At 48.9% G+C, this 12,971-nt stretch overlaps 1 protein-coding gene across 7 annotated transcripts in view; it reads left to right on the top strand.

Moving 5' to 3' along the window:
• PICALM (phosphatidylinositol binding clathrin assembly protein) overlaps positions 1-12,971 on the top strand; it is a 495,196-nt gene that overhangs the window by 272,095 nt on the left and 210,130 nt on the right. For all 7 annotated transcript variants that reach the window (XM_086933969.1, XM_086933970.1, XM_086933967.1 and 4 more), the window contains exon 8: positions 8,850-8,891. In XM_086933969.1, the coding sequence (XP_086790095.1) occupies positions 8,850-8,891 (42 nt within the window). The remainder of the gene's footprint in view (positions 1-8,849; positions 8,892-12,971) is intronic.

The following is a 12,971-nucleotide window of genomic DNA, read 5'->3' as shown; positions in this document are numbered from 1 at the left end:
AACGGAGTACTTTGCCTCACTCTTCCAACAAGAGCTCAGACCCTCCTGATGTCTTGTTCTTGGGCATTAACATCATAATTTGCCAGCACCAAACTCCTTCGTCTTTACTACAAGCAGTACTTAGCAACACTCTCTTTATTCTTAGAGATGTGACAAATAAGGCATTGATGAACAAGTGCATCACTGCTCTTCTCTGGTCTGTGAAATAATTACTTAGGTTGTGAACAAGATTGGGAAGGGAAGGGGCAAGAAACCTCCCTTTCTTATGTGTTTCCTGCTACCATACAGTCGTCAGATGCCATTCGAGGGCCACATCAACACTATGGTGGTTGAAGTTGTTTCCCACTGATGTGCTGGGGTCCTTCCTCCTATAGCTCCACACACTTGGCCACGTACAACCCTTTCCTCGCTTGACTCTATGAGCAGCGAAGGCGATCAGTCACAGGTTTCTCAAGGATGTGGTTTGGTGGGGCAAGAGCTCAGCACTCGATAGTAATGCAATAGACATAATAAAATAAGGTCCGGCCCAGTGCTTGTATTTATGAAAAAGAAAGTACTTTTAACCTTACAGGAGAAATAAATGCTGCACAATCCAATTAATATGTCATACAGGGTGGTAATAAGTGGCCCATAACCATGAGGTGCTGTATTGTCCGTTTCATCACAGTTTACTCTCTTCCCTCCTGCTATGGCTAAGATCTCTTTATCACCGTCCCTACTGAAATATTGTACTAAGGCGTTGTCAAGGAAAAGGTTCACTGAATAATTCTCATGAGTTGAAGTCAGTTTAATGTCTTTTGCAGCTTTTGCACCTATAAGTCTGAAGCAGGTGCAGTATATTTGCTCATGCATCTCAGTCTTTCCCGCGTCCCCAGGTACATTTCAGTCCCATGTTTACTTGCTGGTGATTGAAGGTCAGCTGGGCTGTGCAATGAGCATGATTGGTGATCCTGCCTTCATTGGGTGGACTCTTCCTTTGTAGATTACTGAAGCAGCTGCTGCCAGCTGGGCAGTCTTTACAGGACAAGCTTTTGGGTAGATTTACGTGGCAGAACCAGTCATTGGCACATGCTTCCCTCCTGGTTAAGCTGCAGACTGCCACTTCGTTTGTGAAATCTGAGGCTGCCATGTCAAGTCTTATGTGTGGTGTCTGGAGGCAGTTGCATCCTCCAGGGTAATGAGGTGCTGCCCCCCCACAGTGATGATTCTGTCTCTTTCTTCTTGTCATTGGTGACGGCACCATTCACTTGCCTGCTGGCAGACTGCCCGACGACATAGAATGACATTCCACAGTACAGTGATATTTATATCTCCAAGAACTGTGCAAATAGTCCAGGGGGCCCCTTCGTTGCACAGCCTGTTCCTCGAGTGCTGTTTCCCGATCGTCTTCTTACTCTAGGTGTGCCTTTCACCAGGAAAATGTTGGGCCCTCTCCTCTTTCACAGACTATCCTATTGCCAGGCACACTCCTTCCCTCTCTCTGCAGGCAGACCACTTTAGAGGCTGTTTAGACACATGCAGATCCTCAGCCTTTCCATTGGGAAGTGATGATTTCAGTTTAAGTCACCTCACCTGTGACAAACTAGCCAACAAGCAGATACAATTACTGGTTACCCAGAAACTGCAAGGGTACATTGCGAGTCTCCCCTTTTCTTGGTCAAGAAGAACATTGGACTGAGGGTTTTATATAGCTTTTTCAGATATGGGATGTGGATCCACTATCACAAACTTAAGCACACATTTGGGTTGGTTCCCTTTCAAATGTCAGCCTTTGTACTAAGTGTAAACAAGGGTACTCAGAAAAGAGGCCCATTGAAGTGTGAGGTTTCTGCATCTAGCTATTGTCAACCTTCCTGAAGGAGTAATCCGAGAATGACAAAAGGAGAGGCACCACCTAGACACACCCCCAACTTCAACAGCAAACTGCAGTCCCAAACCTCCCCCTAACAAAAAGCAGAGCTCAGGAAGACCTAGTCAGCAGCACCTTGCTAACAGTCCTGTCTGCATGCTTCTCCCTTCAGTAATTGGGTCTCCACCCTCCAGGCACAGGAATGCAGAGAATAAGTATTACTACGGTACATGTCTCACACTTAATCACCCGTGCACATAGGATGCTAGTGATGAGTTTTGCATCATATAACACATAACAGCTGAACTTTACATGAGAAGGGTCAGAAGACCATACTCTCACTGACGCAAAGAAAAGTTCTAGTCACACTACAGATCACAAAACACTGTACGCTGCCACCACTGCTTTAAGAAATACACCCAGGAGAGGGATAGTCGTCTACTTTAGTCTTTGAACCCAAGCTTGGTGTGCCACTTAAGGTCATGAACCTCACAAAGTCCGAGACAGTTCTAGGCTTCCACACTCAGGCTAGATTACTGTGGTTCCAGGGCAAAAATGAAAGTCAGTACACTAGTCAGGCACTTAAGGCAGGGGGATGTGCCTGTATACTATGCTGGGGACGTTCCCGTCCCAACGGTAGTGTTCCACAGCCATTTGTGTGCAAGAGAGAACTTACTTCGTTATCCACTGCTCTTTTAGCCATTGATGCTCTCTGTTTCCTCCTCAGTATTAAATAGAAAGGTTCATTTTCATCTTGGTTACATCTAATGTCCTTGAGGATCACTGGACCAGTCGTGGTTTGGACCCACTTGTGGGACACCCCCGCGCCGCACGGCCACCAGCTGCTGCGTGTGCCCCATTGCCTTGCCTAACTGCCTCGCCGCCGGCCTCGCTGCCGTCTTGGTTTTCTCTCCATTTGTTTTCTCCATTTGTTTTTCCCTCCATTTGTGCTTGTTTTATTGTAATTTTTGTGCCGTGTTAACGTTTTTCTTCCTGTTTTCTCCATTTGTTTTTCCCTCCATTTGTGCTTGTTTTATTGTAATTTTTGTGCCGTGTTAACGGTTTCCTTCCTGTTTGCCCGCCTACCTCGCCGCCCTCCGCTCTCCCTCCCCGCTTCCCGCCATTTACCCCGCCCCTTTTCTCTTCTGTACCCTCCCCGCTCCCGCCTCCCAGCTGCTCCGCCCACCCGCGCACTTCGCCTTATATGGCGACCGTGCGAACGCGCAGCGGTCACGTGCAGCGGGCGCGCCTATTGTGCCCCGAAGGCGCGCCAAAGGTAAGCCCGTCTGCGCCCGTCCGCGACCGGATCGCGACCAGCACCAGGACCCCTGGCCCACGAAGACCCCGACCGACCCGCCTGACGTACTCCACCGCCACCCTCATCGCACTCAACACCAGCCGACTCCCAGGATGCCACCAAGCCACACCACGACGCACCCACGGACCCTTCAGCTGCCACGCCTGCAAATTCACCTGCATCCGGACCTGCCTCGCACCAGCACCCGCCAAGTCGAACACCAGCAGCACCCACCTCAAGTGCATCCTGCTCAACACCCGCTCCGTCCACAGACACGCCATCGAACTCTGGAACCTCCTCGACACCACAGCCCCTGACGTCGCCTTCCTCACAGAGACCTGGATGAACGCCTCTTCAGCTCCCGACATCGCCATCGCTATCTCAGAGGGCTACAAGATCGTCCGGAGGGACCGCACCGCCAACCAGATGGGAGGAGGCATCGCCATCATCCACAGGAACACCATCCGTCTCACGACCAGCACCGACAACACCCTGACCACCGCCGAACACCTGCATTTCCAGATCCACACCGACCCGAACACCACCCTCAGAGGCACCCTGATCTACCGACCCCCGGGACCACGCACACAATTCAGCGAGGACATTGCCGACTTCGTCAGCCCGCATGCCCTCCCCTCCGCTGACTACATCCTCCTGGGGGACCTCAACTTCCACCTGGAAAACAACAACGACCGCAACACCAGCACCCTGCTCGACAACCTCGCCAATCTTGGACTCAAGCAGCTGGTGTCCACCCCTACCCACCTCGCCGGACACACACTCGACGCAGTCTTCTCTTCCAGCACAGACATCGACTTCAGCCACGCCACAGAGCTTCAATGGACGGACCACAGCTGCGTCCACTTCACCTTCAAGAGAACGACGACCCACCACCACCAGCAACAGGCCGCCCGCAGAAGCTGGAACAAGATCACAGCAGACCAGCTCGCCACCTCCCTGAGCCAGCACCCTCCTGCCAGCTCAGCAAACCCCAGCCAGGGCGCCGACAACCTCACGAAGTGGATCAGCATCTGCGCGGACGAGCTCGCCCCGCTGAGGACCCCGCCCAGCAGACCCGGCAGCAAGAAAGCCCCGTGGTTCACCGACGAACTCAAGAGCTCCAAGAAGAACTGCCGAGCCCTCGAGAAAGTCTGGAGAAGGGAACCTACACCGGACAACAGGACCACCTTCAAGCTGGCCACCCGGAAGCACCACCAGCTGATCCGCGCCGCCAAGAAAACTGCATTCAAGGACCGGCTGGACAACAACGCACACAACTGCAAGGAACTCTTCAACATCATGAAAGAGCTATCCAACCCCAGCTCAGGAAACAACGCCCTCACCCCATCGCAAGACCTCTGCAACTCCCTCGCTTCATACTTCCACAACAAGATCGCGGACATACACAACAGCTTCAACAACCAACCAACGCACACCAAGACCGAACAACCACCCCCCACCACCACCCTCCACGCCTGGACCCCGATCAGCACCGAAGACACCATCCGCACGATGAACTCCATCCACTCCGGATCACCGACCGACCCCTGCCCTCACCACGTCTTCAACAAGGCCGACGCTGTCATCGCACCCCACCTGCGAGACATCATCAACACATCCTTCGACACCGCCACCTTCCCTGAGAGCTGGAAGCACGCCGAACTCAGCGCTCTACTCAAGAAACCCACAGCGGACCCTACCGAACTCAAGAATTACCGCCCCATCTCGCTCCTCCCGTTTCCAGCCAAAGTCATCGAGAAGACCGTCAACAAGCAGATGGCCGCCTTCCTCGAGACGAATGGATCCCTCGACCCCTCACAGTCCGGCTTCCGAGCCAATCACAGCACCGAGACCGCCCTCATCGCCGCCACCGATGACATCCGAGCCCTCATGGACAACGGAGAAACAGCGGCCCTCATCCTCCTAGACCTCTCCGCGGCATTCGACACTGTCTGCCACCGCACCCTAGTACAGCGCCTCAGCAACGTCGGAATCCTGGACAAGGCGCTGGAATGGATCATCTCCTTCCTCGACGGAAGAACACAGAGAGTCCGCCTACCACCGTACAAGTCAGAGGCCACCGAAGTCATCTGCGGCATCCCTCAAGGATCCTCACTGAGCCCCACCCTCTTCAACGTCTACATGAGCCCCCTCGCGGCCATCGCACGCCAACACAACCTCAGCATAATCTCCTACGCCGACGACACCCAGCTGATCCTCTCCCTGACCAACGACCCCGCCGCCGCCAGAGCCAACCTGCACGAAGGGATGAAAGAGATAGCCGAGTGGATGACGACCAGCCGCCTGAAACTGAACTCGGACAAGACGGAGGTCCTCATCCTGGGCTCTTCACCCTCCGCCTGGGACGACTCCTGGTGGCCTCCCGCCCTGGGCACCGCACCCAAACGGACAGACCATGCACGCAACCAGGGCTTCATCCTGGACTCCTCCCTCTCCATGACCAGGCAAGTCAACAACGTCTCCTCGGCGTGCTTCAACATCCTACGCATGCTACGGAAGATCTTCTGGTGGATCCCCACCGAGACCAGGAAGACCGTCACCCAGGCCCTCGTCACTAGCCGACTGGACTACGGCAACGCCCTCTACGCCGGTACCACCGCCAAGCTCCAGAAGAGACTCCAGCGGATCCAGAACGCCTCAGCCAGACTCATCCTCGACATCCCACGAACCAGCCACATCTCCGGACATCTGAGAGACCTTCACTGGCTCCCCGTCAACAAAAGAATCACCTTCCGCCTCCTCACCCACGCACACAAAGCCCTACACGACCAAGGCCCAAGCTACCTCAACAGCCGAATCAACTTCTACGCTCCCAAACGCCACCTCCGATCAGCCAACCACGCCCTCGCCGCCGTCCCCCGCATCCGAAGAGCGACTACAGGAGGAAGGTCCTTCTCCTACCTGGCCGCCTAGACCTGGAACTCCCTCCCGACTGACCTGCGCCTGACCCAAGACCACCTCTCCTTCAGGAAGAAGCTGAAGACCTGGCTGTTCGAGCAGTAGCGGCACCCCCCCCACCCCCAGCGCCTTGAGACCCTACGGGTATGTAGTGCGCTCTATAAATGTCGATTGATTGATTGATTGACTTTACTTGACTAAGCTCAGTGATTTGTTACACTTGTTTGGCCTTCAGGTTTCTCACGCACTGATAATTGTCCATGTTATCTTTCCTCTGAGATCCTCTTATCAGCCACTGGATCACCATCCATCTGAGGACACCATCTCACCTTGCAGACTCCCAACACATTCAAAGGGATTTTTGGCATGTGTGCCTCTTCTTTATGATAAATCTTAAACTTGCTTACGGGATTGAGAAATCCAGCTCGCAACCACGGACTCTGCTGAGTACCTGAACTCCTTACAGACCTCCGTGTTAAATTCCACTCTGGATCCAAACTGCTCCATCAGATTGGTTTTTAATGATCAGCAAATCCTCATATTCTCTCAGAGAGAGTGGCTGTACATTCCTGAATCCACCTGATCAGTTTTCTTATTTCTTGTTGTTTGATACCTGGTACGAATTAATATACCAATTTGGCTACCACGGAAGGAGTGCCCTTCGAATAATTCCCTCAGACAGCCAATCAAGGTGCAATACTGGTTGACACACTTGTTCTATTATGGAAACAAATTAACCAAAATAGCAAACCGTAAATACACAAAGGGCAGACACCGAATTTTAGCCCCCTTTGTGCAGTATCAATTACTCTAGTATTAGTGCCAGCAAAGGACCCATGTTATCATTTTTTAAAGGTCCTGTAACTCTCCCCAAGTTCATGTTGCTGATCTCTTAATTTTCAAATGAAAAGATTTAATGGCAATGTATAGACCGGTACAGGGAACACTAATAAGTATTTGCAGGTACAAGTTGTATACTGCATATATTCTTTCCACAGAGAAGGTGCACGCATATCAACACGCCACACTGCTACCTACCTTAAATCATGCCAAGATGACACTGACGTCCCTTCGCTTGCAAAGAATTGACATTCAGCATAGATTTACCACTAATCATGCACTCACTTCTCTAAATTTCGCAACAACAGGACTATAAATTACATTGCACACACAGTACTCGCAACACCTGGGGAGACGAGGTAGCCTTACGGACAGAGTGGTCGGCCTTGAACCTGGGGAACCGGGTTCAAGTCTTGGCATCAATGCTCAACGTCTCTGATTCTGGGCAAATCACTTAATCTCCCATTGTCTAACAAAAAGGAATGTGTCCATTTGTAAGTAAACTGGTGCTCATGTAAAGCGCTCTGATACCTGATTTCTCCGGGTCTAGTTTGCGCTAAATAAAACTCCCCCCCCCCAAAAAAGTAGCCAACCTAGGCAAACAATTCACATAAATATTTCAATTCAAAAGATAGCCAATGGAGTATGGTTGCAAATTGCTTACCCTGCAACCTGCCAGTCACCACTCACTTTGCAGCACCCTCTGAATGGAATCTCGCCATGCGATTGCTACAAAACCACGGTATACATAAAATAGCCTTGCAGATGTATTCCTAGGCTCTTTCACTGTGCAGAGCCAATGTCACAGAAGAACACCTTCCAACCTTTCAGGAAACTACCAAACCACCAGCCCAAACCCAACTATACCAAAAACCGTCCCAGGGCTGTGCCCTGCAGCTGCCCAGGACCGGCTTCCCTGTCCATGCAAACTTCCCTGACATTAGTTTGTTTCTCAGGGCCACTGGTATATTCTGTCTTGTGCTAAAATTAGACTCCGCATTCTGCCAAGCAATGTCAGGCAAACATATTTTAGCATTCCTCATCGTTATCTAAATACAATTAAACAGTCTTAAAATAGAAGTTTCCTACCGGAATGAAAAAAATGAATGCTGGCCTGCAGGACGTTGAACCCAGACTGGCTAATTTGATTGGAGTGTTTGCATTGCACATTATTTAGTTATCAGTAGGGACAGTCCATGAAGGGGCTGAGACCAGAGACAGTGGGTGAATCAGCATTGCTGCGATGCCAATGGGCTTCAGGGCTGCTCGCCAATCACTTGGATTGATGGCCCATGTAGTGCATTCCTAAGTCGTCAGAGACCATATCTACTTATTAACTTTAGATAAGTAGCGTTTTCTTTATGGGAGTAGGAGGACGTCTGAGTAAATCATAGAACATTGTGTAATGAAAACCTTTCCTGTTGAACCCTTCCCATGCTCGTGACGGAACCGTTCCGTCACGAGCCTCGGGTGGGCTGTGCTGGTGACGGAACGGTTCCGTCACGGCCCTCTCGCCGCGCCTGCGCTAACGTTCTCTAGCGCGGGCGGGGCTGTGACGAAACCGTTCCGTCACAAGCACAGCTCACCCGCGTGCCGTGACGGAGCGGTTCCGTCACGAGCACGGGACCGCCACGCGACCCCCCCACCCCCCTTAGCACTGCGGCGGAATAGCCGCTGCAGTGAAGGGGTTAATATTCGTCAGCAATCCAAACCGTTTCAGTTGCATTTTTAATTAAATTCAGTTTTTCGATTTCTGAATTTCTTTGTTGAAATATATATATATCAAGCGATCATGTTGTTTTGGTTACCTGAGGGGGGCATAGGTGGGCTTATGGACAAACAACGGTAAACACATTCCATGCTTGTTACATGTTATTTATGCTGTGTGTTTTTGCAAACCTAATTTGAAAACTACATAACACTGTTTTTTTCTTTACAATGCAGCAAGTTGGGATTGATCGAGGAGACATTCCAGATCTTTCTCAGGTAATTTACCTTCTTTGTAATTAATAAGAAAAGTACTTGCAATTAAAGACTTTCCACCTTGTTCTCAATTTAAGTGAAGCTTGTAATGCTCTGACGTCATGCCTTTCTTTCACTCATGTGCTGGATAACCAAGGCTTGCACTATTGTTCTGATGTCATTTTCCGGTAAAAAGGGACCCAGCCTTTTAAAACTAGCACCAAGCTGTTGTAGTAATTTTGGCGATAAGCTCTTTAAAGAGAGATCGGTGTTGAGGGTGAATCCAAGTCATTTCACATTCGCTGTCATCTGGAGATGATGCTGTCTCAGTTATTGTCAGCCAAGCTTGAATAAAGTGGTTGTCTTATGCTGTTGATAGGCAGGAGGAATTCGGCTTCTGTCGAGTTGAGATTTCAGTAGGAGCTAGACGTGCTTTTTTGGAATAACATGAAGCAGGTTTTCATGTCGTTTTTTTAGGCAAAGTTGTGTGTCGCCTGCACATTGGTGTTTCCTGATGCTGTGTCTGTGAGTTTTTCAGCCTTGCGAAGAACAAAATATATGACCAGTTCTACCTGGCAAGTGAGACTAATAATATTCTTTTAAAAAAGCCACCCAGTAGAACATACACAACATATTACTGTACTATCATTTAACACATTGAAAAGAGGTGGCCCCAAAATTCAGACATCACGAAACCTCAGAGTCCTTCCTTCTTTGGTGGAGCACTTCGTTATGTATTTACCCGTATCCACTTCATAAATGGGACCCCGGAGTCCAAGAACAAGCAGATCCCTTAGGTTTTGGACGGCAAACCTAAATTGTGGGCCTCGATATCTCCTATCTTGCTCCTCTGAACAAGTCTTGATGGCCCTAGGGGTGCAGAGATATAAGAATTAAGTATATACCTCCTCCTGTAGTCGGGGAGGAAAATGTTCAAGTCGATTCTGAGACACAACACAATGGATCCCACTCGAGGCAGCTCAGGCAGATTGCAAACCTTTGCACACCTTTGCAATCCTGCATCCTCAGTCTTTAACATCAGAGGGAGCGGAAGAGGAATCCGACTTATCTGGGAGATAATCTTCTCCAGGATTGACAGGCATTCCTTCTCAATATTGCCAAGCCCCTCAACCCACCTGTGGATCCCGACATAGGGTGTTCAGGGTAAATACTAGGAGTCCAGAGTCAGTCTGCATGGGCCAGAAAGTTTTAGTTTTCGTAGTTTTAGCACACTGGATTTAATTCAAGTTTGTCATGATCTCTTCAAGAAGAAGGGCAGGATGTTCCTGTCTTAATCTGGGTGGGACTTCCGCAAAGATGAAGGATGAAAACCCTCTCACTTGATAGGTCACCACCGTGGCAGAACCTCATGCTCCAGGGCAGTGGCGGCTGGTGACATTTGAAAGTGGTGTGGCGTAAACTGATAATCATACTGCACGGTAGCGAGCGCAGCGAGCGAGCCCGAACTCCCTAAGGAGGGTTCGGGGGGAATTCCCCCCGAGAAAATTTTGAAAAAATAGTGAAAAAACGGTGCATTTTTAAGCAAATTTGAGAAAGCAGGTTGGTTAATAAAGCAATTGTGAAAGTGCAGGTGTTACATTATCAAAGAGCTGTCGTATAACATAGGTAGCTCAACCACAGAGCTTTATAACAGCATTCAAAAATACCCTAAGGCCTTGCAGTTAGTAGAAGTTCATAAAGAAGCCATAGCCACTGTGGCTACCTTGAATAATCAACTGCGAATTTCAACAGCCACAGAGTCCAAATCTGAAACATTGAAATAATAATCACTCAAAGTCCTCAACTTGATGAGGGCACCATCTCATCTGGCAGTTACCCCACAAATTACTTGATAATGATAAAACAAATGTGATAGGAGACGCTTTGGTTGCTGTAGGTCCTGGACTCAAGTCACAACTTAAAGCTCCATGGCTCTTGGGAGCGTTGTTTATTGGGAATATAGTGGCTAATGTACAAACATTAGACTATCTATTGCATATCGATACCTACCAAATAACATTACTGCCCCCCTCAGCCCAAATGTAATGGTATAGCAAATATGAAAAGGGCTGTTAAAGTTCACAGGAGAGGAAACATCAAGCTCTAGTACCTCAAGCTTAGTACTGGTGAGATGTGGTATGAATTTTGTTATCACCTTAAACAGTTTGTTGAACGAAAGAATAGTTACGTTTGTCCTTGGGTATGTAGTTGGGAATTTAAGTTGAAGCCAGTAGAGAGCAAGAGAGAGAGGGTCCCACAGCAGCAACAAAACACAAAGAAATAGGGCCGCTTAGTAGGTTGTGGGTCTCTGCTGCATGAAGGACTTGCGAACCAGAGTCTGTAAGCTAGTATCCTGCACTAACTCTCAGGTCCTGCTAGGTCTCTACTTTGTAGTGATATCCTTTTGGAGCTGGCTACTAAAGCCCTTACATACTGATATAAAAATTGTCTAGTGGACAGAGAGCCCCTAGCACATGAAGATGTTCTATTGGTCTGAACATTTTGAAGACTGTGGATGCATATGGAGCCCTATCCATACAGAAATAATTAGTATCACCCAATGGATTAATGCACACAACTGACCGTCAACAAATAAAGAGAGGATCAAGGCAAGACCCCAGAAGCTTTTGATGAACTTCCTTCAAACCTTACATGTCTTCATGCTTATGCCACGGATAGGTACCTTCTACTTAGAGTTGTATACTTTGCAATGTCTGTCTTCGCCCAGTCTTCTTCCTAGGCTTTTTTTGGCTCCATAAAAGACTTTTTCTGATAACGCCTTCACCCTTATACTGCTGTATGCATTTTTCCTCCATCTCGTAGACCATGGGAGTCATTGAGAGCCCTGTAGCAATGTGACATACTCTACCAAATTGCCCATCTGGCCAGCTTCTAGTCCCCCCAACCACATTAAGAGGCAGGAGAAGTATTACATTTCAGATGGAAGAGCAACACCTGTCTCCGCTATAGGAAATACCCTCTCAGTGACTGGTCTGCCACCTTGATGGTATCAGAAGGTCCATCTTATTTATCTAAGGATGTGCAAAAGAAAGTTAGCCATTTTCCTCTCCATTTGGGACAGCTTTACATAGCAATCATGAATAGCTTGGTGGTGCTGTAGTATGATACCAAAATATTTTGCCCTAAATATTGTTTACAAAAATGTTTCAGAACTGGAGTTAATAATAGAAAGTCTTTACCCAATAAACCAATATATTTGCAAACAATATTTAGGCCATATTATTTATGTTAGTTGATATTTTTTCTGTAATGTGGCTCAATGATTAGAGCGGCAGACCCTGATGCAGAGGTCTAGCCCGGGACCAGGGTTCAATTCCCCGCCTCGGCGGGTCTTGGGCTCAAAATTCCACGGGCCTGATAATTCTCGCCTCTGTGCCTATTCCAATCATGGAGTCCCACTCTGCAACTCTGGGCAATAGCTTGCTTAATCTCCACAACGGCCCCCACAACGCTAAGGATGCCTGGCCTCCACCTTGGGGGGGTGCCCAGGAGTGGAGGTCTCACAGGGAAAGCCAGGATGGGTTCCACAGCGGTATTCGTACAAGCGCCTTGAGACCCTTGCGGGTGAGTAGTGCGCTATACAAGTATCAATTTACAATTTACAATATAACTGGTTTTAGATTAAGGAAATGATCAGTGCCTGCTACAATCTGGGTGAAAACTCCAAAAACCTCATGAATATTGATTCAATGTTTTGGGATAGTCCACTATCATGAAACTATAAAAAATCATGGCTAAAATCCATTGCTTACAGAACGCAGCAGCCAGATTGGTGTTGGACGTCCCCAAGCACGATCCAATAGCCCACAGACTGGAGCACCTCCACTGGCACCCGATTCCCAAAAGAGTGGTGTTTAAATCACTTTGCCTGGCCTATAAGGCCCTTCATGGCTTTGGCCCTTTGCTCCTTATAACACGGCTCAAACCCTATGAACCATCCAGAACCCTCAGATCTAGCCAGTCTCAACTGCTCCAGGTCCCAAGGTTTAGACAGGCTAGGTGGGGAGGAAGAAGTTTCATACTGCACACGGCCAGGTCTTGAAACCTACTCCAAGTCACTATTAAAAAAAGCACCGCTCTGCT

This window comes from Lissotriton vulgaris, chromosome 8 (assembly GCF_964263255.1).
Source record: "Lissotriton vulgaris chromosome 8, aLisVul1.2, whole genome shotgun sequence".
Lineage (NCBI taxonomy): Eukaryota > Metazoa > Chordata > Amphibia > Caudata > Salamandridae > Lissotriton > Lissotriton vulgaris.
This window is presented reverse-complemented; position numbering and strand designations above follow the sequence as displayed.